Source organism: Hermetia illucens, chromosome 1 (assembly GCF_905115235.1).
Source record: "Hermetia illucens chromosome 1, iHerIll2.2.curated.20191125, whole genome shotgun sequence".
Classification (NCBI taxonomy): Eukaryota; Metazoa; Arthropoda; class Insecta; order Diptera; family Stratiomyidae; genus Hermetia; species Hermetia illucens.
The window spans coordinates 33,176,834-33,203,119 of NC_051849.1; the positions used below are offsets into that span (position 1 = coordinate 33,176,834).

Genomic DNA, 26,286 nt, shown 5'->3' on the forward strand with positions numbered 1-26,286 from the left:
AGCTTACAGTTGGAGTAAACTGCCCCCGACTACAAGACATGGATTCAGTATTGTTTTAGCGTTAAGCAGGGGTGTTAGATAGTGTTTCTAGATAGTACGTAAAATAATCAGTTTACGAGTGTATCTAAGTTAAAGGTGCGAGTAATTCAAAGGTTTCCGTAGAAGAACGTTCACCAAAAATGAACTATAAAATCACAAAGTCAACTAAGGTAGAGATCGAAAGTGTAGTTTATAAGGAATAGTCAATAAATGCCGCAAATGTGATCATAGAATTGATAACTTCCAATCGACATCAATGGAAAAATTATTCAGTTTTATCTGGGGTGTTTGAGTAATCTATCTTAACTTCTTAATGACACCGCGCACAAGTTCTACACGTTCCTTTTATCAATTTGGAGTGATTTTGTTCAAGTGACGAAATAGCAAACGTAGTCAGAGTATCACATTTAAGTAATTATTCAATTAGACATTATCAAGAATCAGACGACACTGCGTGAACTATTTATTGATCTATCGGCTATTGTCCTGCCAAGCGGTCTTCTATAATAGAATGCTAACTTGGCATAGTGGTCATTCGCGGTTTCGCAACATCATTTGAATTTCTGCACATCATTTTGTCTTGTGTGATAATGACTAGATTATCTTGAAAAGATAAAATTGATGATGACGATAAAGATGATAGTGTGCAGCAAGTGATACATATGTTTTAATTGAATGCACCGCTTTGGGACTGGAACTAGGAAGTCAAAAGTTATCCCCCATAGTGCATGTGCATTTCGTGTTTCATCTTATAAATTGTTGGAGTTTCTTCGAAAGATTGTATATACATATATATATTTCTCGTGTTGCGTGTTCTTAGTGTGAAAAGTAGAAAAGTTAGAAAACAATTAATGTTTCCTTAACTAAGGGATTGAATTCCATCAGCAGCCAGTGAAGGTAACTAGTTTGGAATATCAACGAAAATTTTATTTTTTTTCTGATCATATGAGCTTGGATTTTTATGTGGACACAAGACTTTATTATATCATTTAAGCTTATCTAGTTTATACCAGATAGTTTTGAAAAAAAGATTTTATACTTCCTAAAGTCGATGTCGAAAATCGGTAGAAGTTCACATAATTAATGATTCTAAAGGCAGTGGACAGAAGTGGGTCACTTTTGGATCATATAGCTATTAACAGCATAAGGAGCGTTTTCCTTCGATGTATTATCATATCACATTTTTATCCTACGTACGATCAGCGGAAAATACAGCCAGTTTGCAGCGAACGTGATATACATTTTTAGAAACCAGACTCTAAAAAAGTGATAAGAACCCAGAAATCGGCTTATTAACGTGGGTTTACCATACATTTTTTGGCCCACTTTGTTCGCATTACGATTTTCAGCGGATACCTTTCTTACTCTCTTTCGGAGAATATCTGCATTTTAATTTGTTAATCCAGTGTCTTTAAAATTCTTCCAGTTTTCTCGGCCACAACTCAGAATACAAAAAAAAATAAGGTGTAGGAGGTACAATGTGCTACCCAATTCTCGAATTCGGAAAAAAAGCATGACAGCCTTTCTAGTTGGGACTTAAGAATATGCTCAAAGTCTTCCCTGCTTATCGAAAGAGACGACTAAAAGGGATACAAATTAGTGGGCTAGCAACCTGCAAATATCGAAACTTTATTTTAACTTCAACAACGCTTCGGATAGGAACTGAACTAACAGCCTAGACCTTTAGCTATCGAAAACGGGCTATGATTGGTTTTTGGAATGTGCGCACGCTCCTCGACAATGGTAGCGAGGATCCTCAGAACGCTCGCTTTCTCCAACTTGAATAGGAATTCCGATATAAACTGGACATTCTGGGCCTAAGCAAAATAAGATGGTGCGTCTGAAGACTATTCCCTCCCTCTTACTATACTTATGGCAATGTGGTTTTGTACTCTGGAAAGTCAGGTGGTAGCAGACGAGAATCTGGTGTCGGGTTGCTCCTGACGGCTACTTCAAGGCGCACTCGCTTGACCTGGGAGCCGGTTTTCGACACATTTCAACTGCAAGGTTCCGGCCCACATTAATGAAACTTCCGAGATAGTGAAGAAGGATGCTTTCGCGACCAATTACATGCAGTTCAGGGGGACTTCCTAAAAGTGACGTTGTGATCGTGATTAGTGATCTGAATGCCAAGGTGGGCTCTGACAACACCAAGTGGTCTTTTCTCGCGTGCTACACCGTCCGTCGGTCGCGACCCGAGGGGACATCATAAGATCTGGCTGGCTGCTGATTCGTGGAAGCGTATCGATGAACGAAAGGGGTTGAAAGCAATATTGACCATTGTAAGTGGTGGCGGTCGTGACGCACTCGAGCTCCGATACACAGTGAAATCCTGAGAATTTCAACATAGTGTACGCCGTGACAAGAGAAAATTTGCTATTGCGCTGATCAGGAAGCGGAAGATGCCGCAGATAGATATGATTTCAGAAGTGAATACCGCATCACGAAAAAACTTGCATTTGGTTGCAAATCTTTTGATGAACCTATTAAGGATTTTAATGATCTATAATACTTCTCATCCATGGTGAAAAACAACTGAAGAGATGGAAAGAACACTGCACCATAGTTCTTAACCGTATCATACCCGGCGAACTTACTCCTCTTGTTGATGAAATGGCTAGCCACCGTGACATGCCAATACGGAGTGTTCTGCCAAGCGAAAAAGAAATCATTTCGGTGCGATGGTTCATGTGGTTGACCGTCAGTCTCTCAATCTCGTTGCTCTGGGTTCGAAACCCAGTCATGATGGGTGTCTGTATTTGTCTCACTGCTATGAGTTTATCACTTGCACAGTGTTAAGTGTGATTATAGTGAAACTGAACCACAGTCTGACTCTGTGCGTGCGCTATAATCCACTAAGTGGTGAACAGTAAATACTAATGGACTCAAACGGAGTAAAGCCTGGGCCAAGCTGGGCTTGATGGTCTCCCAGCAGAGTTGTTTATCACTACCATTGTTACTCCAGATCTGCCACTTCCACTCGTACAGAAATATTGAGAATCCAAGCCTTTTCCCAGAGAGTGGAAAAATCGAGTGTGGCAATTACAAGGATTTCGGAATGCTCTCTGTCGTTGCAAAGATAATATCTAAAATAATTTTGGAACATTTCAAAGAATATCTCGAAAACTTGGTCGACGGAAGTACTCGGGCTTCTCCAGTATTGATCACATCAACACCTACCGATCATTTTCAAATAATGTCACGTGTTGCCCCTAGATAAAATCTCGGAGTACTTTGAGGTCCAAAACGGAATCCGCCAGGGTTGCATCTTGTCAATTGAGGATGACGTCTTTCCTCAAATACGTCGACTACTCTGCTGATATCTGATTGCTTTCTCACCGGGTCATGGATCTTGGCCAAATGGATCTGGATTGAGAAAGAGAGGCAAGTAGAGTTGGACTGAAGATAAACACCAACACTAACAAAACTAATGTTTTCAGTCTGACGGGTCATCGTACTCTCCTTACCTGCATTAATGGGCAGAGCGCCGAAGATGTCGATCAATTTGTATATCTAGAAGGCGTGGTTTCTGCCGACGGTGGCACCGAACCGGATGTTGCTCGACGCATTAGCAGCGCTAGATCTGCTTTCGCTACCTTGTCTTAAATCTGGAAATGCAGTTATTTCAACACCAAGATCAAGTTGAGGCAGTTCTGTGCTTCTGTTCTCTCTGTGTTGCTACATGGGAGTACCACGTGGGAAATGAAATGAATTATACTATTACAAAAAACTCCAGGTCCTCGTGAACAACTGTCTGCGTCGTATCATTGGAGTACGTTCGCCTAATACTATCTTAAACGAAGAACATGGTCGCGCGCAGGCCTGCCACTAGTACGGACTTCGAAAGTGGCAGTGGATGTCCCAAGTATTCTAAGGCGACCCATTCGTCGGCTATCTTAGCAGAGCATGGCGTAACCCGCAATACAATTGTCGCTCCTCCTTAATGTGTGACCTTTGATTTTTAATTGCATTGTAGGCTACGCCATGCAGTGGAATCCACTCTCCTAAGATAGCCGACGAATGGGTCGCCTCAAGGACACTTGGTACACAACAAAAGATAAGGAGTGCAGGCATCTCAGGAAATCGTGAGGGAGCTGAAGGGGCATTCCGGGAACGATGGTGCGTAGGTGTGGGTGGTGGGGGTAAATTGTAATCATACATATATATATTCGCTTACAAGTTTCGGTGTCATGTGTTGCGAGCACATGACTGCATGCGGCATTGAGTTCGAAACCAACGCGATAAGTAGTCGCCGAAATAAGCATATCTGCCAAAAACAAATAGTAAAAATAGTAAAGCAAAAGAAAACAGTTTTGAATTTGTTACTTTAACAGTTATAATGGAAACTTCTTTCGCTTTGTTGTTTGATTTGATTTACTTTGCGGTGGTGCTTTTTATAGAGGATCAATGTTTAATATGTTGGAAGCGTAGATACTGACTTGCAAAATGCTGGATAGAGGGTTACAAATCCAAGTGATAGATGTGGAATCCGTTTCATCTCTAACAACTATTGCTATTCATAAAAATGAACAATGATCCGGTGCTATTCGCCTTCGTCAACCAGTCTCTCAATGATACTGACTTCTTCAAGAGGACACTAGTCCGCATATTTAGCTGATACTCTTAACTGACAGCTTTGAAGGTTTTCAAAATGTTGTCTGGAGTCGTTCATCTGGGCCGCTATCATACGAGTAAGTAGAGGAGTGTGCATGACGTCGAAAGCGCGAACTGCCTTTAATCTCATCCGGACATTGTGTTTTTGAACGTATGCACCTTTCAAGGAGTCCAAACACTGCAATACTAAGCGACATCGATGTCAACAGGGGTACAGAGGTAGCGTGAACAATGTAACACCATTTTCAACAGCTATATCGATCGCCCAAAATGATTGATCAAATGAGTAATATGAATAATTAATACCAATGCTTTTCAGTCATTTGTTTTTCATCCCCACTCAGGGATACAAGAATTCAGAAACAAAGATTTTTTTATGCCAATTGCTTCGCATCTTTGTTACTCAAACCATAACAAAATCGAGAGCAGTCAATTACATAATCGACCAGCGAGGCACTAACCCAGTACCTGCTTATGATGCAATATACAACCCCAGAATAAAGTTTGCTGTTTTGAAACTGGTCCTATAGTGGAATTTTTATTATTTATAACCATCTTGTTAGTTTAACGATGATATTTTCTGTAATAGTTTTGATAAGGGTCTTAAAATGTCCGTTTTTCAATAATAAACAATTTCATTTACTTTAGATTATAGCGAAAGGTTAAACAATTAACTACTAAAATCAGTGGTGGTCCTATAATAATGAAACACACCATAGATGGAACTTTATCTGAATACGTTATTGTGGTCACAACCTAGAAATTCTTACAAATATCTAGACTGTGGTTGTAGCTGCGAAATTTCAACTCTTCGGTTATCTCGTTTGTTCACATCATTCATATGGACGTTCAAACCAATGCACTAAGATACTGATAAGGGTACATCTGAATAGTAAGGCGCACTTTTGCTCGTAATACATTACGTCAAAATAATCAAAATAAATTTCCCATACAACACCATGGAATCTATGCAAATAGCTTGGACTTCATTTTTCTGTTTGTTAATTTACTGCTATTATAAAAGCAGTAAATTAACAATACACTAAATATAAATGCAACTTTTCCTTAATTTTTTTTTTTGAGGCCACATTAATAAAAATTTGGCTTTCGCTGCAAGTAGTATCGATAAAGCTCTATTGTGTAGTATTTCCTTATCGCAAAAATTATGTGGGAATAATTGTGAAGCACAACGCGACGATTGTAGACAAAAATCTTATCAACAATTGGATTGGTATTTTCAATTTTTTTGCCTAATTATTGAGTTTAACATATGTTTTTGTAATTTATGTCTACCTTTTGCTTGTCCGAGGAATATGATTTGAGGAGGTCATCCCGTGTGTCGGATCCGAGAAATCGATTTTTTCGGGATCAATTGTATCTAGATATAGTGTAGAATATTTGGGCAAAGTGATTTTTCGATATTCCGAGTCGTTTAGAAATTCCAGTGTGAAATAGTAAAGTAAAGGGTAGTATGCCAGGTTTATGTTGATCGCTGTAATGAAGCGCGGATTTATCGGTCAAACGACATTCGAAAGAGGGAGAATTGAAGCAAAGGCCTTACATGTGTTTTTTAAAGAAATCGAAGGTTTTTGGACCAAGTATAGCAGATTAATGGTCAGTTAAGATTTTATGGTTAATAATCACACTCTAATTTTTAAATGCATTTTTCTCGAAGTTCCATGTTGAAAATCTGGTGCCACCATCGCTCAAAATCTGTCTAAGGAAATTCTTTGAATAACTTATTCAGAACATATATCTGCGTTTCGCAAACTAAGATAATTTACCAAGAAAGAAAATGTTTAATAAGGCACAAAAAAGTCACCTTTAAAGATTTTTTAATAACCCTAGTTCACGGGCCGTGCTATAGTTCATACGTTAAAATGCCGTTATTTTTTTCTTTAACATTTCACCGACCGGTCACTCAGTAGCCGATTGTTTGTGGTACTGCGCCGGTGCTGTTTCAGTTTAGACTGTCGCACGGAAATATCTCGATGTTTTGTATGCTTAGACAAAATTGACCGCTTTCTATTATATGATAATTAGAGTTATGTTAACAGACTATTTATTTCCATAATGTTAGTGGTAAATTGTATTTATTTTGTTCATTATTAGGGTTTTGAGTTTACATAATATACCATAATCTACATATCGACATAATCGAAATAAGATATTTCGTCATTTCACTATCACTACCTCTAAGTGGCAATACAAAAGCTCAATTCCGAATTATCATATCGCTGCCATCACTTTCATCACCACTATCCCTTCCTGAATAAATGTCCTGATAAATAGTTTAAATAAAACCCTCCAATCCTAATTTGTTCGTTCATCGTGGAGGATCATTTTTTGAAACTCTATGAAAATGTGGGAATTTACAAAGTAACGCAGCTAACGTAATTGACTAATAGACTTCATAACCAAACAACAAATTATTCCTCATATAATAACAAATTGTGTATTGCCCTGGCAACCGATTAATAGGTTGGTGCGTAAGCATCAATGATAAAAAGCTGATTAATAGGCTTCCGGTCGATAAGCGTTGGGGACAAAAAGTCTATTAATAGGCTTCCGTTCGGTAAAGCGTTAAGATATGCACAGCTTCCTCTAGCGTGGCACCCGAAAAACATCTTTTTTTGGGGATGAGTATATACGTTGCTCTGTACTTTAATAATGGACTATGATGTCGATTTTTACGCATGCCCAAGATATTAATAAATATATGGTGAAAAATTCGCATTTGTGCCTTTATCCAGTTCTTCACAAAAAATTACCAAAAAAGCGAAAAAATGGCCTTCACACGGGATGAACCCCTTAAATTAATTCGCATCTCTTCCGATTTTGTTGGAATATGAAGTCCTTGCTATAACAATCTTTTTAAGGGAGTTGACTAACAAAAAATTTTCCATTTCTTTGTAGTATTTTGTACTTCTGGGATGGACATAGGGGGGTTGCCGGGTAAATTTCTAAAGTGTGGGAATATTCTGTTATTAACTTGATTTGTGCAGATATCGGAACCGGATGTATTTTGAGGCCTAGATTTCGTAGAGATGCACTACGGTGATTTTTTTCAGATTTTCCGGTTGGATAGGTTCTGAGAACGAGACCTGTTACACTTTTTGATGGTCATATTTTGAGCCCTCACTCCCCTATATTTCACCCGATATCAAATATGTCAGTTTCAATCAGTCAATTTCGAAAAGTACTAATTCAGCCCTTTCATTTGATACCCCACATGGAAACATTTTGTGAAAAAAAATGTTGCACTCTCCATTCACATGCATGGGGAGCCTCACTTAAACTTAACACAAAAGGCTATATGCTATATGTAAAGGGAACAACAGATCACACGTTCTCACCAATTTTGGTGACAACCGGTCTAGCCGTTTCCAAATAAATCGGGCTTGGCAGACAGACAGACAGATAGACATCGACTCGATTCTAATAAGGTTTTGTTTCACACAAAACCTTAAAAAGAAAAAAAGCAAGACAAACATAAAGATGAACAAAACATCTATGATAGAGCGAGATTCGACCCCAATACCAACTGAATCAAGAAGCAAACGCTTAACTAAGTCAGCTATTGTACGGATCTTTCACGGATTATGGTATTTTTTCCTAAAGAGCTTGATTTGCGAAAAGTTTACTATTCAACTGATTTATGAACGTTGGGCATGAAAAAGAAGGAAGAAACTTTGAGATATAGTTTAGGCTTCAATGGTCAAATTCATCAGAAGGTAAAAGTTGCAATGGATAGGGCTGATATTCGGATGGACAACTTGTTTTTGCGGGCTATGTCATGCAATTAACGCCACCTGTAAAAGGGCGGTGTAAAAATTTTTTTCATCGAATATAGTCATCTGGGGTATCAAATGAAAGGTTTAAGTAATCCAATTAAGTAATTATGATTACTTATATTTTTATTAAAATATTTAAGCGAACTCAATGCGAATTCTATACAGCAAACTCAACGCGAATTCTATACAGCAAACTTAACTCAAATTCTATTTTTTTAATTCAAAAAGGACTTCCATATTCTTTAGCAATTTTCAACTTAATAATTAAAATTCAGTGACAGGTCTGAAAAAAACATAATTACTGCGATCTTCCACTCCCTTGGCATGCCACGCAAAGTGGATAGATCCGCGCCATCTATTCGCTCGCAACATTCGAAATAAATTTCGAATGCTGCGAATCCTGCCGCGCCACATCACTCCGCCCCCAGATGAAACCTAGGGGGTTTCAACGACTGATCCCCGAACTTCGTTCGCCGTTAATCCACAAAGCGGACACGACGTTGCTTCGGGGCGCACGCGGGTTTCAGCCTGGACAAAGAGACCGCCTTTTTGTGACCACCGATCTCGAGCTGGAAGAAATGTTCTCCCCGCTCGAGAACGCGGTACGGGCCCTCATATGGAGGCTGCAGCGGCTTCCGGACGGCATCCGTTTTTTTTTTATGATTACTTATATTTTTATTAAAATATTTAAGCGAACTCAATGCGAATTCTATACAGCAAACTCAACGCGAATTCTATACAGCAAACTTAACTCAAATTCTATTTTTTTAATTCAAAAAGGACTTCCATATTCTTTAGCAATTTTCAACTTAATAATTAAAATTCAGTGACAGGTCTGAAAAAAACATAATTACTGCGATCTTCCACTCCCTTGGCATGCCACGCAAAGTGGATAGATCCGCGCCATCTATTCGCTCGCAACATTCGAAATAAATTTCGAATGCTGCGAATCCTGCCGCGCCACAAGGTCTCGGTTAGTACTTTTCGAAGCCGGTATTAGTTTTGAGATTTGTAAGAAAAGCGGGCAGTGGAAGGGGGGGAGGGGGGGGGGGAAAGGGAGGTGATGATTTTTTTCACGGACCCATTCTCAGAAACCACACAACCGAAAAAATCATGAAGCTACCTCTATATGAACATGCTAAATGCATATACATAACGGGCTACGTACAAATGGGATAGTTCTACACTCAAATATTCTCACAGAAGAAGCAAACAAAACCTTTCATACCTGAAGCGCCCAGCTTCCGGTTTCCCGACTTGTTTTTGTACAAGATAGTATTTTTGAATACCCCTCCCAGTTTGCGGCAGTTAGCACCAACAAGGGCAAATGGAAGGATACTATGAGTGCCCTTGTAATAGTAAAATTCCGAAGCAATGGAAGTCAGTGAATCACGGTTCCAAGGAACCTCAGCATTATTGGTAGTTTCATTACAACTGGAAAAGCATTTCGAAAACTAGGTTTTTTTTAAATAACCGACTATGGCTCCTAACAACTTGTAAAATTTCATAAGATACGCCTATATCAAGGTGAAGTTCTCTGAGTGGCCAGATATTTGAGTTTTAGTAATACTGCTTTACCCACAGGGTACGTTGGTTTTTTTCGGGATCTTTTTGAGATCATGTAGCTTGCATAGATCACTTGCCGCTTCTGTACCATATCCGTCGTAATTCACACTGGATGATGCAGTCTGGACAACCAATTGAATGACTCAGAAGACATGCCTGAAAGTCATATGCAATGTATGTTTAAAAGGAAAGAGGAAACGCAAATTGGAAGGAAAAGTGTAGTTTCGCTCAAAAACTGTACGAACTTGGATGCTCAGACATTCTTTTAGGAGCATAATGTGAAGATTTTTTACGTTACGAAAAAGATATTTCCGAATCTACATAAATTACTAACGTAAGTTATTTTCTTTCCTTCCAGCTACAATGATTTTCTGTATCATAATCTCACAATTGACGAATTTCCTAAATAAAATAAGGCTTTAGATTTAAAAAATCCCAATGGCGATAAAAACGAATAGAGCGAACACGGCTCAAGTGCCAGACGGTGGCTGGGGATGGGCCGTCGTCGCAGGAGTGGCTCTCATGAATGTATTAAAAACACAAGTGTTCACATAGCTTAACCTACCTTAATCAATATATTTTTTTCTTCAGTCATTCAATCAATCCGTCTTATCCGTTTTCGGTCTTCTGTTTGGAGAGCATTTACAAAACATGGGAGAAGGAACTACAGGTGCTGCATTGGTATCAAATTTGAATAGTTTAGCATTAAATTTATCAGGTGAGTGGATATTAATAGGGAAATATTTACTAAGGAAATTAAGCAATGAGATAAATACTGTACATTATATCACCTTCCTGTTTTTAGGTTTATTTATTGGTCCTGCGATTAAAACTTTCGCTCCTAGACGTGTTGCTTTCGCTGGATGCTTCCTCACTTCATTTGGGCTATTGATGTGTTCAGTATCAACCCGTTTATGGCATGTTATCATCTGCTATAGTATAATTGTAAGTTTTTTGCAAATTGAAGGTGTAAATAATAACATACTGATCGCTGAAAGCTTTTTGTGAACATTCTGAAGTTTTCTGCAGCAGAAATATTATTCTACATATAAAATTTAATGAAATTTCTTTGCTCCAAAAAATAAGACGTTATGAAAATAGCCAAAGAATGGAATTGTCGCCACTTTTTTAAAGTCGATATCTGGTCTAGTGCCAACGTAGTCCTTCGCTCCAGATTCGTTTATACAGATGTCAGACAGGCTTAGAGTAGCTCTGTATAAGGTATCTGCATTTCCATATTTTAGACAAAATAGCGCAGTTGGTCTATGTCTGAAGGTTAAAGTATTGTCTTGAAACACACGATTCTCTTTATATCGGGAAAGTAGTGACCCTAATCGGCAGCCAAGCATCTATTAAGGTACTTTAGGTCCTATCGGGAGAATTCCAAACTATTATAGTATGAGAATGCCTTAACAGACAACACGTTCGGTGCGCTCGATAAGGCCTGAATACTCTGGGTACTAGATTAGGTTAGAAGGAAATGGGGCAGCGGACGCCGTTGTAAGGGCCAAAGCTATTCTCTGGAATCGGAAATGAGTTCATTACTACTATGCAAAAACCAAGAGGAACGGCTGAAGGAACTTTACTGAGCGAACTTACCATGAATGGAGCAGTCCAAGATGCTCATGGCGGGATACGAACTCAGATGCACGAAAGATATTTTAACCTCGCCACGAAGATCCTCCGGATTATAGTAGGAATACTCATTGGTCACTGCAAACGAAAGTATCACTTGGGGTAACTAGCTTATTACCAGATGCCAAGTTGATATACTTTGAAGTAGGGAACATAATAAAATTCCTGGCTATAATAGGCTTAAACGACATACTTTAAGGTTTCTTATCATTGGTGAAGGTGAGTTTGGGTGCCAAACCCTAAACGAGGGATCCGTGGACCAAAAAAAGAGGGAGTAAGTTGCTTTCCATTTGGTCTGGTCTGATATCAAGTAGATGTGGACCTAGGAATCTTCAATCCTTATACAAAATAAATACATACTATGGCTTATAAATATAACTAGTAAAGGTGGAACGTCCCTTGGCAATATTGAGTTAATGAGGGACGGAGTGTTTATAGTTATGGTTAGGAGGTTGGTTGGTGTTCTATTAGAAAGAGTTTTCTATGAGGGGGTTTCTATGGGTGATTAATGAGAAGGTGGTTAAGGTAACATCAATGCATTTGACGTTATCTATAACATAGATGCCTTGATTTGTATAGAAATTGTAGGTGCCTACATCATTTATCAGACTGGTGCATAATCTCAACAGCTGTCTTTCGCGTCTGTGAATCAGAGAATGTACTATTGGGGGACACAAAGGCTTTTCTATTTTTTACGTAGCTCAGAGAAGATCTTACATATCTGCGTATGAAAGTGAAAGATGATAGACATTTTGTGCCGAACAATCGAATGCTTTTGGAATGTCTAATAGGCAGTGTCCGGATGACTTAATGATGAGAGCGTCAGGCTGTCGCAGTGGATTCTCGCGCCAATTAATACGCATGTGGATCCCCCTTCCATCTATTCATCTTCGATAGCAGATCACTTTTAACAATGAACAGAGCATTGGAGGTGGGATGTTTTTGTTTGTTAGCAAATTGGAAGTGTGGGATAGTATTGAGTCTAGTAAAAAGTCCAACAATAATTTCATAGAGAATTCTTCCTTTCGATGTCCAATTCAATTGTGATATAAGGCGGTAGATACTTGGCAGGAATGAGATTTTTTTTTCCAATCGGAATGGTATGGAAGGACTTCCACGGTGTGGGAATGTGTGCTGTAAGGAGGAATTCATTGAATATATTTGCAAGAATTGGGCTGATTGTTTTAGTGAATTTTTAATATAATATTAGGTATAGTACATATAAGGCCCATCCCACTCAACCAATTGGGGAATGCCGTCCCCATATACTCGATGAGGGCGATGAGATACGAGTCTGCAATGGAACTCATACAAAGTCTCCGTCGCAAGTAGTGATTTTATTAAGCAAATATCGATATTTCGGGAACAACTGATTCCCTTCTTCAGTGCACGGGTGTATACACTCGGTGTTACGTTTTAATTTCCTTAAAACTGTTCGCTAAAAACACCACGCATTGCACATTGATCTAAAGTGGATGTTGCCGCAAAGCCTCCCTGAAGGTTATCGGATATCATGGGACCCGGGATGGATACGCTCCAAGAGTACTCCTGAAGGATGAGCTTTCCGCCCAGTTATTTGCGGTTGATATCTTTGTGGAAGTTTCATGGTGTTTATGGTTACACTAAAATCGCGGGCAGACCTCCTTGTAAGCAAAAGCATGGGGTTGCGTTGGACAACTCAAGTGCCGTAGTTCTTAGTTACAATAGAGGTGCTAGATAGGCCCCGCATCCACTGCAAGATTCCTGAACCTGTACTCATGGCGGGGCTTGACTGTGGTCTCCAAATCAATCCGTGTCCCAAGAGCACCGTGTGATTATGCCTACAAGACAGGTACTCGCGTTAAACCCCAGAACCTCTCCTTCTTCTTCTGGCATTTTTTAGGCCCATAGGATATTGCAGTTGATGCATCGATACGGCATATTACAGTTTGATGCGACATGACCAAGCCTCTGGCAGTTTTTACACTGCATTATGTCTTTTGTTCAGACAGGAAACATGGAACCGAGCGTGAAGTTTAGAGAGTTTAGTAGATTGCCTTGTCCTTAAAGTAAGAATTATTTAATCCTCTTATAACCAGATTGGTCTGGCTACCTGTTAAAGGTGCGAATGAGAATAAAGGGATTTTTGTTCTACTGAGTCGTATTTGGCTTTTGTTGTCATCAGAATTTTTGCTCTAGTGGGGTTGCTGCGTTTAAGCAGAGCTTTGTTGGACAAGGGTTTTAAAATTTTTTTGGTGGTCTGGCAGTCCACCTTCAAAGTGATAGGAGGAAGTTTCTCACGACTTATCTTGGAGGCAGCTGCAACTTTTGGTGTTGCTGTAGCTGTTACTTTTGTGGTATCTTTTGATGCTGAACCAGTAGATTTCGCTGTAGCCAATAATATGCTGTTTCTATTGGTAGCTGGTGAACCCGGTGGTAGATTGTGCAAAAACCATACAGTATTATACATTCATTTTCTCATCCACTCAATGGTTTTTGTTTACTGATGCAATTGTTGATTTTCGAGAGTAAGGAATTTTCTACTATTTCGGGATTGTTTTAACCTTTTGCCGTTCTGGTGAATCAGCTCCACATCCTTTGATCAGTCCATTCATGTGAATGATGCGACTCACCGAAAAAGAGGCCAGTCGAATCAGAAGATTCAGCGAAATCGAACCGCTTCACTTGAAGGGACAAACATCACATAAAACAAACTCACTGGCACGATAAGCAAGCTACGCAGCCAAAACAGCGAGACTTTAATGTATTCTGTACACATGCAGAACTATTGCATGTACGGATGCTCACAGTATGATTTTGTGCCTTGCACATTTGTTTATCGAAACGATCGATACAATTAGCTACATGCAACTCTTCACCTGGGGCTAGGTGAACCTACGAGTCAAAGCTATTCGTAAGAGTTCATTGGAAATACATGAACCATACCTTTTTTCTAAGTTTCCGAAATCTATCGTCATCATCAACGGCGCAACAAATAGTATCCGGTCTAGGCCTGCCTTAGTAAGGAACTCCAGACATCCCGATTTTGCGCCGAGGTCCACCAATTCGATATCCCTAAAAGCTACCTGGTGTCCTGACTTACGCCATCGCTCCATCTCAGGCAGGGTCTGTCTCGCCTTCTTTTTCTACCATAGATATTGCCTTTATAGACTTTTCGGGATGGATCATCTTCATCCATACGAATTAAGTGACCCGTCCACTGCGGTCATGATATCGCTCATAGATTTCATTGTTATGTAGGTTACGGAATTGTACATCCTCATGTAGGGGGCCAAAAAATCTTCGGACGATTCTTCTCTCGAACGCGGCCAAGAGTTCGCAATTTTTCTTCCTAAGAACCACAAGCCTCCTGCAGTAGGACTGGCAAGATCAGTCTTGTACAGTAAGAGCTTTTGCTCCTATGATGAGACGTTTCGAGCGAAAAAGTTTTCGGCAGCAGATGTAGGCTTTGTTGGCAGCCAACAACTGTGCGCGAATTTCATCGTCATAGCTGTTATCGGAGAGATAGGAGAAATTTCCAACGGTCTCAAAGTTGTAGTCTCCTTCCTGTCCTGTACTTCGTCTTGCCTTCATTAATGTGCAGCCCGAGATCTTGCGCCGCTTGCTCGATCTGGATGAAGGTAGACTGTACATCTTGTTTTGTTCTTCCCATGATGTCAATATCATCAGCGTAGGCCAGTAGTTGGGTGGACTTGAAGAGGATGGTGCCTTTTGCATTGAAATCTGCATCGCGAATCATTTTCTCTAGGACCAGGTTAAATAGGACGCATGATAAGGCTTCCTTTTGTCTTAGACCGTTGTTGATGTTCAATGGTCTTGAGAGTGATTCCGAAATCTATATAATGGGTTATTTCGGAAAAACTAGTTCCAATAATAAAATGTCATTAATAGCTGGCATTTTATTATTGGAACGGAAATCACGAAAACTATAGGTCACGTATTTGCTACGATCTGTTTCGGCTATCGTCGCCACATGGAGAGTCACACATTGCCACTAAAGTAAGAAGTAACAGTGGTTTGATGCTAGAAAAGCTCGTTCTCGAGCTCATCGCATTAAAATGATGCAGAGAAAAAGACACAAATGATTCAGCGCAAGATTTTTTGATACAACATCCTCACAATGTTCATAGTCAATAAGGAAAACAAAACAAACATTTCGAATACGGGAGCAGAAAGGAATAAGCGGTCTTAGAGTTGAATGATACCTTGGCTACGTGCATCAATTGATGGTGTTGCCGAAAACGTCGATGTTATCCTCCAATTATTAAAATAAAACGCCCCATCAAATGCTTCGAATTGTACATTCGACGCCAATAGTTAGTCCTTGCTCATACTCATACGCCTCTATTGCTTTAGGTGAGGTAAAAATAGTGGTGATTTTTAAGACACTCTTTTGTAACGACTCAATAAACTGAGGGAGTCAAAAAGAGTCATATTTCCTACCACTATTTCCGGACTCCTAAATTTTGGATTGATGTTTTAGGTTCTGTCAGCTTTCCAGGACTGACTGAAGTCGTAGCTAGTTTTGGGGGTGGGATGGAAGAATAAACCTCTTTGGACCACAAAATCGTTCTATGTGGCCGAACGCTTAATACTAGCTTTTCAAATTTAGGTTTAACTCGATTTTTCTAAAAATCAATTTTCATTTCTGATGTACAAATAACTTCTTTTGTGTATGTAATGAATTTTCATAATTAACGTATTTTATCTAAAAACAGGTTGGATTAGGACTAGGCTTAATATCACCATCTGGATTTATGGCAATAAATACCTATTTCAAAGAAAAACGAGGGGTAGCTGTTGGAGCAGCAATGGCAGGAACGGGCGTAGGGCAGATGATATTACCTCATATCGTACGATACTTACTAGATTACTACGGATTCAGGATGACTACAGTCGTGCTAGGGTCACTAGCTTTACATGGAGTAAACCGAGTATGAGAATTTGTTAAGCATAATATTGATAAAATTTTCCTTACAGTTAGTAGGCGCATCATTGTTTCGACCACTCAACCCTCCAAACAAACGAAAGAAACGGAATGTTAAGGAGGTTAAGTTATTGCTTCAAGACGATAAGGTTAAAAATGAAGAACAAAATGATCATGAAATATCCTACAGTGCCAAACTTGCTGAGCAAAAGCGAGACATTACTGATAAAAGGAAATCTCTTGACGATCATGAGATAACATTTATGAACGATCCCAGCGAAAAGCACCGTCGACACAAGTCGCAAGGAATATTTCACAGAATCGCTTGTAACTTGGCTAATGCCATGGACTTAGAATTATTGAAGGATCCAATTTTCATTAGCATATGTGCAGGGATAGGATTAGTTTACACTTCAACGATAAATTTTTCGATGTTGTTCCCATATTTCTTGCAGGTAGGACATTCGACTTTCTTTTCGGTTCGATTAAGAAATTTTACGCTAATCATTGCATTTGTAGTTTTCAGCAAACTTGTCACGAGGAAACACCGCAGTTTGCATGTCAGTGCTAGCAGGCGCGGACATTGTATGTCGAATAGGTTTCCCAATGATAACAGACCGACTGAAGATGTCTTATCGATTGGTTTTCCTTATGGGAGCGATAGGCATGTTCTTCGGCCGAGCAAGTAATTTACACAAAATTTAATTGCAACAACAAAGCAGATTAAAGTTGAATATCTTTTTCAGTATTGGCCGAATCCTCCAATTACTATGTATTGATAGTTCTTTCGGCCATTTGTGGTGGCTTTAAGTCAGCTACAGTAGTGAACAATAATTTAACCATTTCTGAATATTGCACTCCTGAGACTTTACCCGGAGGGCTTGGATTGAATATGATTGCAAAAGGAATCTTTGCTATTAGCATAGGACAACTTCTTGGATGGATTCGTGATTATACTGGGAGCTACTCACTCTCCCTACATGCTCAAGATGCTCTTATAATAATAGTAACGGTGATGTGGGCGCCCGAACTTGTTTATAAATATTTTAAAAATCGCAAGGGTAACCGTGATAAATCAAACAGTATTCCTTCTGCCTAATGTTTAGTAGTTAGGGTAGATTTCCTATAATTTAAAATGTTTATACCACTAATTGTGATATTTTTAAATTACTTAAAGATAAAAATGAAAACTTGAAATTGTTTTTTATTCCACGATAAATTAAGGTCGACGTTACATCTGAAAGTTATCTTAGAAAACCAAATATTTCTTTCTTTCCATATTTTCCGAATCGTTCTTCTTCCAGTTTGAGAGCTATTAAAAGTTCTTCATCTAATTTTTCAGCTGCAGATAGGCCAAGCTCCACACTACTTTCTAGGGTTTCCTGATGGAATGACCCCACGCCACACATGTGAATATTGGTGAGAAAACCTTCAACAGAACATGAATAATCAGTGCAATAACAGTAGAGAAGCTGAATTAATTTTATATTAGGAAACACATAAACATTAACATCTATATTTGCGTATTTGCCAGCTAAATTCTGTGAAATCTACCAAGGTTTCTAAATTCCGACACGTTGCATAAATTGTATTTTTAATTCTTAGTGAATTATTGACGCCTTCGAAATATGTCACAACAAATATTTAATCATTTGAATATGTGGCTCCAATGGCAATTCAAACGCAATTCTACCTTGTCCGAAAATAGTGCTAAATTTGCAAAAACAACCTTTCCATAACTTACTTTTGTTATCACGTTGCGATACGCCCACAACAACACTTGCCGCACTGCATTGTTCCTCTTCAGCTGATGGATCGACTACGCATGAATCACCAATTTTGCATACAGTCACTAGAATCGGAATTTGATTGATTTCAATACGATTACAATCGTATGGATCATCTGACAAGGACAAATCGACATTTCCGCCATCCATTAAAGCAGCCGTTACGCGGGGAATTTTCGTGTTGAATAGAGCGGCCTTAACAGCTAGCGATACTGCATCGAACAAGTTTCCACCACATTCGAGAATCTATGCGAAAATGCTTTTAGCAAATAATTACACGTAGCAAATGATTAAGCCATACTAACCAGAATATCAACGTATAATTTCCAGCATTGTTGCCCGGGAAGTATACAGAGTTTTCTTAAATCGAATGCTTGTCCTGATTGATAGGATTTAGCCAGTGTATCAGAAATTTCTTGCGCCAGTTCTTCACCACCTCGACCTTCAAATTCAGGGGTAGCATTGGCAGAACTATAATGATAATATGATATTTATGGGGGACTCAATTTACTTCTTGTGAAGGAAATACCAGTCGATGAAAAACTCTATTTTTCCTTTGTCTATATTATAGGGGCTTGGAACATCTATTTCTGTTTTGATACCGACTAATATGTCTGTGTTGGCTAGTCGCAGTCGAGCTGAGCCACTTGCATGGCTTACGATTCCCGTTTCCAATTCCATTGGACGGTAATCTCGCCTTGTTCTTCCATCACACCGGAAGTCTTCCTATAATAAAAAATACAAAATTGTGTTTATTGTTGATTGGGAAATGGTTCTGGAATTTTATTTCAGCAATGGTTGATTCTGATGGTTTCTCCAGTATACGAGTAATTTTGATTCAGATAAAATAAGTTCAGTTAGTTTCTAAAAGTTGGTAATGGGACATATTTTGAGGCCTAGAGAGCACAATCCTGATTTCAGCTTTTGGGTTGGGGAGTTTCCGAAAATGAATCCTGTCTCACTTTAAGTGTGCACATTTTGATTCCTTTCTCGTGCATTTTACAATTTACGTCAAAACTAATATCACTTTTCTACAAATACTAATCGAGACGTTTCATTTGATAAACCATATGACTATATTCGGTCAAAAAAATGAACATCCCCCTTAGCATGTATGGGGAGCCCCCATTAAACTTCATGTAAATTTATGTCACTTGCTCTGTGCATGGGATTTCATAGTTCCCATGTGGCCACCAAATTTCATTCAGATCAGTTTAGCCGTTTTGGAGAAAAGTGCGTGTGACAGACAGACTAGCCGTACAACGAATAGATTTTAATGTTTTCTTTTACACAAAACCAGAGAGCAGCGCATGGTAAAAGATGAGGAGCCAATGCGGTTAGATCGACGGTGGCGATGCATATTATTGAAGAGGGACATTTTCTAACAAGAGGCAATTTAGAGTCAGTATGACATGTGAACAAGGCTCACATATTGGACTCCTGAGAGAGCCTGGAAATATTACGCAACGACTCGACAAAACTGCTGAATACAGACGACGGAAATTGTGTACCGAAGCTTATGAAAATTATCGTAAAGAATAAGGACAGCCGCATAACTCATTAAGCGATTCTTATGTAATTGGAGGCACATGAACAATTAGGTTGGGGTGGGCCGCCACAGGGCAATTACATCATTTGGCCCCCCATGAAGAGGAAAGGAAGACGGGGGCCACTCGTCGCGTAGTTGCCAGAGCTAATACTTTCCCGTTCATTCCGCACGCGGTACGTTTTTGCGATTTAATCCCTTTCCTTTATTAGATCGTTTGGCATTTTAGCCCCTTTGGGTATGAAATCTTCGGTGGTATCACTCTGCCTCGAGATTTCACGTCTCTAACAGAGTAGTTTACCCCGGGTGGATTTAGTTTTGTTGACTCCTGAGTTAAGGGCACGTGTTAAAATCTCTGTGTCCTGACAGGAAGGTATGTGAGAACCAAGAATCCCGGCCCACATCTCGCCGAACTGCTAGCATTCGGGTTAGCTCCAGCATGTGTCGTCCGGGGTTAAAGACGCCAAGCTGTAGGGCGTTTTAGGACCGGCATAGCCTCAGGATCGGAGAGTGAAAGCAAATCTCGAGCTCCAGGAAGGGTACTTCAAAAATGTCCGCACTACGTGTGCTATGAGAGGCGATGCGGAAAGTAATATCCGAGTTGGCAAAGCAGTCCATCAGGCAATTGCAGAGTTTGAGTACACATATCAAGGAAGATACGGCCTTGCTGCAGGGAGCGGAGATTAAGGGTGCGGAGTCGTGACGGATAGTCACCCTGTGGAAGGTTCTTTTTATAAAAGAGGATCTGGGTGGATTTGCGTTGTACAACTTCAATAGCGTGACAGTCACGGATGCGGAAGGGGGACCAGACTACACAGCAATATTCAAGGTTGTTTCTGACAAGCGAATTGAAGAGTATTAAGGAAAGCTGAATTGAGATAAAAGAGGAACATAGGATAAAACCAGACATTTTGGAAGCTCTATTGATGACGTTAAAGAAGTGAAGTGAATTGAAACGAAATTTGTCGTCGAATATTATACCCAGGTCTCGAAAGAAGGTCAGTAGTGAAAGAGATTGTCCACTATGAGAATAGGAAAAGGATGTTGGGGAGGATTTAAGCAAATAGCGCATCCAGTGGCATTTGCTGACATTCAGTGTTAGCTTGTTGGCCGAACACCAACGGACCAAATTATCAAGGTTGGAGTGCAAAAGAGCACAGTCTAGCGGAGACGAAACAGACCCAAAAAATTCGTCTGCGTAAAGCAAACATAAGTGAGGATGGAGGCGAGGTCATTGATAGAAAAACAGGAAGAGTAGGGGGTCAAGTAGAGACCCTTGGGGAACACCAAAGGAAGGAGAGAAGGAACGAGATGAGTAACCATGAAAATAAACTTTGCAGGATCGATATGAGAGATAGGGAGAAAGCCCGGAGTTGACTGTGGGAGGGAGGTTGAGTAATGACAGTTTAGAGAGGAGAATATTATGGTCAACGGTGTCAAAGGCTTTGGAGAAATCAGAATAAATAGCATGTACCTCCTGTCGTGAATTTATCAAGGAAGTTGGTAAAGATCAAAAGGTTTGAAGCCGTAGATCTATGTTTCACGAAACCATGCTGCTCTTTCACAATGAGGTGACCGAAGTGCGCGGTCAATCAGTCGTTGACGTATCTTTCCCGAATTTTGAAGCAAGAAGACAGATGGGACGGTAGATCACAGCAAGAGAAAGGTCTCCGTTCTTGAGGGTAGAGATGCTAAGTGCCTCTCTCCAGAAATTGGAAAAGCAGCATTCTTTTAAACTTTTGCTGTAGATTATAATTACGGGGAGGGAAATGTGTTTTCTACAGTTAAAGAGGAAGAGGTTAGGAAGCCCATCGGGGTCAGGTCCGACGTTGTGGTCAAGATTACCAATGAGGAACTCAACCAAGGAAGGAGTAAGGAAAGGCCAGACATTCGGAGCAGTCTGCAATTAGAAGAGGCGTAGAGGGTGGAGGGGTCGGGGAAAAAAAGACGGAAGAGAAGTAGATGCAGAGGAGATCGCGAGATTGTTGTTGAGAGTTGGTAGTGGAGCCAGCAAAACTCATAGTAGAAGGGGGAGATTAAGTGGGAAGGGGAGTTTCAAGTTACCGCGGGCAAGCGGGGCTTCGACACTCAATAAGTAGCCTTTATGCGCTTTTTTTAATCATTGAATTCACAGTAAAGCACATGGCCTTAAAATGAGCAAGGTCGGCATCATTCTTAGACGCCTGAAGCTTCTTCCGCAGTGCATGTTTCAGGCGAATGTAATTAAGAATCTCTGTTGTGAACCAAGTTGCTTACGAACGTAGGCAAGCAAGGGAAGAAGGGGCATAACAGGAGAGGAGATCCGACAGGATATTGTAAAAGGTGTTTAGAGATTGATTAAACGTTGAGTTGCTTAATATATGTACGCAGTTGAAAGACGCTAAGGCTGAGTTCAGACCGTCAACGCTGGCTTTGCAGAAGTTGAACTTAGAAGATTTACGCCCGGTTTTGGAGTTTTGCCAAGGAAGCTCCGCTTCAAATTCAAGCAAGGAGTGGTGAGCCTCAGTTTTGACATAAGGGAATGTACAAGGAAATAAAGAGAGGTAGCGCTCGGGGAGGTTGGAAAGGAAGAGATCGAGAGTGGGGACCAAGGAGTTTTGGTTGTATTGAAATTCAGTGTAGAGCAAGTGTTCATAAAGGAAGAAAGGAGAAGGGAAGAATGGAAGAGGTTGCTGGAAGAAAGGAGAAGGGAAGAATGGGAGAGGTTGCTGGAAGAAAGGAGAAGGGAAGAATGGGAGAGGTTGCTGGAAGAAAGTAGAAGGCTAGGATGATAAGGCCAGTGGAGCAATGGGGAGATTAACATTTCCGCAAAGAAAGAAAGAGAGGGAATCTGAAAGTAAGAAGTTCAGACAAACTGTCAAACCATTCTTCATTCTGGTGAGAAGGGCAAACATAGGGGACGTATACACAAGATACAATGAACGGGAGGAAGTTGGGCGGGGAGACACGAAGAGCAACACAGTCAAAAGGAAAGCCAAAGGAGGAGAAGACGAGTTCGGAGGGAAGTGTATTTTTTATTGCAATTAGGGCCCCACCGCCGGTGGACTTACGAGATGCATTCCTGTCCATGTCACAGCGGAAAGTGGAACACCCTTCCGGGAGCTCGGATTTTAATATGACATCGGCCAGCCAGTTTACGAAGATACAAATGGCATGGTGTTGCTGAGCCAGCGCGGAGAAATTGAAGGCCCCGGCTTGGTTCTTAAACCCCTAACATTCTGATAAAACAGACGGACAATAAACATGGATCCAGTTATATTGCGCGGCGAGGCAAGCGGGTTGTCCTGAAATTTACTCGCGAATTGGGGCGCTTGTATGGTTTGATGAATACACCTTCAGGCTAGAAAGAAGGGTTGCCGAAGACGTCAACTTCGCGAGGACAAATCACCTTGACAGACGCAATCACCCGGTCGATGTGGTTGTCTTATTTATTATCTAACACAGTCGATGTTCACGACTGGTAAACCTGTTAGGGGGTTTGGTTAGTTGATGGCCTTGATGACCGTGTTGGTGCCAAGGTGATGCAACGCTGGACTCTCATCATAACAAAATTGACGTCCAACGTGGGACCACAGTAGTTGCGTACGTAACAAGCAGCGTTTCTGCACTTTAAATGGGAACTTGTTATGAACGCACCATTTGAGATAATGTCAAAATTCAACTGAAGGTTGCACTGATTAGTAGACGAACCGACACCAGGACACAATTTTGAATTATCTGCATATAAAAGGCTAGGGCAGATAAACGAGGAAGGAAGACCATTCACGAAAAATGAAAACAGAAATGAACCCATGGGGTACTCCCGATAAGGGAAAAATCGAGACGAAATACAACCATTGAAGAAGACACGATTTACCTTATCGCCTAAGTAAGATCTGTGTGTCCGGATAGTACAGTGGTTTCAACACAAGGCTTTCGTATGAAAGATTGCTTTTCAAATCTCTTGGATTGTTGCGCCAACGATTATTTTTATCCAAGTAAAATCTTAACCAGGAGACAATACTTTTCAGAAAACGATACGATCGGAGTTTGATGAGAACCAAGGAGTGGTCAATGGAATCGAAAATTTTGGAAATGTCAGTATGCATATATTGTATGGACATCGTTTCTTGTATTTAGAGATTTCGCAACAAAGTTGGTCACAGGCGAGCGGGCAAGTAGAAACCCATGTTGCTCTTTCACAATGAGGTGACCGAAACGAGACGAAATGGGACGAAATTCAGTCTTTTACGCATCTTTCTTGTTGGAGAACGAGGAAAGGATGGATATAGGTCAATGATTTTCGGCCCGGGTATTGTCACCTTTCTTGTGTAAGGGTATAATACGAGCTTCCTTTCACATATCCAGAAAAATACCTTTGGACAAGCTCTTGTTTTAAATGATAGTAAAGGAAAGGGGGATGTTCTGTTTACATTTTTTTAGGAAGAGATTCGAAATACCGTCGGGATCGCAACCGTCACTAATGACGTTTCCAAGAAGGATTTAAAAGAGAAAGAGGAATCAAATGTGTCGGAAAAAGAGGTAAGATGAGTGGTTAAGAGTAAAAACGGAGAAGAAATAATCCCGAAGAAGTTCACAATCTGATTTAGAGGAATAAGTGTGATCATCCAACAGTCCGTGTAATTCATCGGCTTAAAAACCTTAAGTCGCCAGGAGCCGGTGGAATTACAGCCGAATTGGTTAAATATGGAGGAGACCAATTACACCAAGTGGTTCATCAATTGATGCTCAAAGTATGGGACAGCGAATCAATGCCTGACGACTGCCAACGAGGCATTATCTGTCCCATACATGAAATCCCCCTTTATCACGCAGTGCAGCAATTATAGAGGTATCACGTTGCTGAGTACCATCTATAAGATATTCTCCGTTATCTTGCTAGGGCGGATAGCTCCATACGCCCAGGACATCATCTATTCATCGACTTTAAAGCCGCCTATGATAGCATAGCCAGGGTAAAACTGTACACGGCCATGAGAGAATTCGGTATCCCGACGAAACTAATAAGACTGACTAGGCTGACTCTGACCAATGTGCAAGGCCAGATAAAAGCAGCAGGATCACTTTAGAGACCATTCAACATCAACAACGGTCTACGACAAAGGGATGTCCTATCATGCGTCCTCTTCAACCTGACCTTGGAGAAAGTGATTTATGATGCCGATGTAAATGCGAGAGGCACCATCCTCTTCAAGTCCAGCCAACTACTGGCCTACGCTGACGATATTGACATCATGGGAACATCAACCCGAGATGTACAATCTACTTTCATCCAGATCGAGCAGGCGGCGCGAGATCCTGGGCTGCAAATTAATGAAGGCAAGACGAAGTACATGGTAGTAACGTCAGTGCCAAAACCAAGATAGGAGACTACAACTTTGAGACCGTTGATAATTTCTCCTATCTAGGGTCGAAAATCACAACCGATAACAGCTATGACGATGAAATCCGCGCACGGTTGTTGGCAGCCAAGAGAGCCTATTTCAACTTACAAAAACTCTTTCGCTCGAAACTCTCGCCATATGGTCAAAGCTCTTATTGTACAAGACAATGATCTTGCCAGTCTTTATGTATTCCTCGGAAACCTGGGTTGTTAGCGAAAAAAAATGGGAACTCTTGGCCGGTTTGATAGAAAAGTCGTCCGAAGAGTTTTTGCCCCTCTACATGAGAATAGACGATTCCGTAAGGTACATAACGACCAAATATAAGAGCGATACCATGACCGTCTGATTGTGGATAAAATCCGGCTCAACAGGTTGCGGTGGGCGGGTTACTTAATCCGTATGGATGAGGATGATCCAGCCCAGATGTCTATAAGGGCAATATCTATGGTAGAAAAAGAAGACAAGGTAGACCCTGCTTGAGATGGAGCGGTGGCGTATGTCAGGACGCCAGACAGCTTTTAGGGATATCGAATTGCTGGATTAAGGCAGGCCTAGACCGGATACCGGTGGTTGACGCCGTTGACGATGATGATCCAAATTTATATTAACAGCGGCAGATGTAGGCGCATAGTGTGAATTGCGTTCATTTTTTGATTGCAGTGTTAAACAGGATCAAGTGGGCCGAGACTAGATAACAATATAATAAAATATTAGATTGCTTAATAAATTCAGCACTTAATGTATCTCTAGCAGAAAGGATACCGACTATAACATATGTCTCAAATATTAAGAAAGGAGATTTCCAAATCCATTACCTCAACACCATGTAAAATGAATGTCTTCTCTGCATCACTTAAAAGGATATTTGCCATCTTTCCTATTTAAAAACAACGTGAAAGGAATAAACGAAACCTGCAGCGAACGTCAAAACATTGTTTTCTTTGCACCTAACCTAACATTTATCCAAGACAAATTCCAAACGAGCCATCTTTTG

At 40.4% G+C, this 26,286-nt stretch overlaps 2 protein-coding genes across 3 annotated transcripts; one reads left to right on the forward strand and one right to left on the reverse strand.

The window, feature by feature from the left end:
• LOC119659066 (monocarboxylate transporter 12) lies at positions 1-17,767 on the forward strand. 2 transcript variants are annotated; one of them, XM_038066987.1, is made up of 8 exons: positions 1-936; positions 10,372-10,541; positions 10,605-10,731; positions 10,819-10,958; positions 16,367-16,573; positions 16,629-17,030; positions 17,095-17,260; positions 17,322-17,767. In XM_038066987.1, exons 2-8 carry the CDS (start codon positions 10,452-10,454, stop codon positions 17,672-17,674), a joined length of 1,485 nt encoding a protein of 494 aa, XP_037922915.1. In that variant the 5' UTR covers positions 1-936; positions 10,372-10,451; the 3' UTR covers positions 17,675-17,767. The 2 variants fall into 2 exon arrangements, with proteins under 2 accessions (XP_037922915.1, XP_037922908.1); XM_038066980.1 differs by having other exon boundaries at positions 2-209.
• Positions 17,760-26,257, reverse strand: LOC119659080 (exosome complex component RRP42). The gene is made up of 5 exons (XM_038066995.1): positions 26,108-26,257; positions 18,892-19,088; positions 18,668-18,833; positions 18,320-18,608; positions 17,760-18,004 (listed from the first exon to the last, which is right to left on the reverse strand). Exons 1-5 carry the CDS (start codon positions 26,162-26,164, stop codon positions 17,820-17,822), a joined length of 894 nt encoding a protein of 297 aa, XP_037922923.1. The 5' UTR covers positions 26,165-26,257; the 3' UTR covers positions 17,760-17,819.
• Positions 26,258-26,286: the final 29 nt, after the last annotated feature.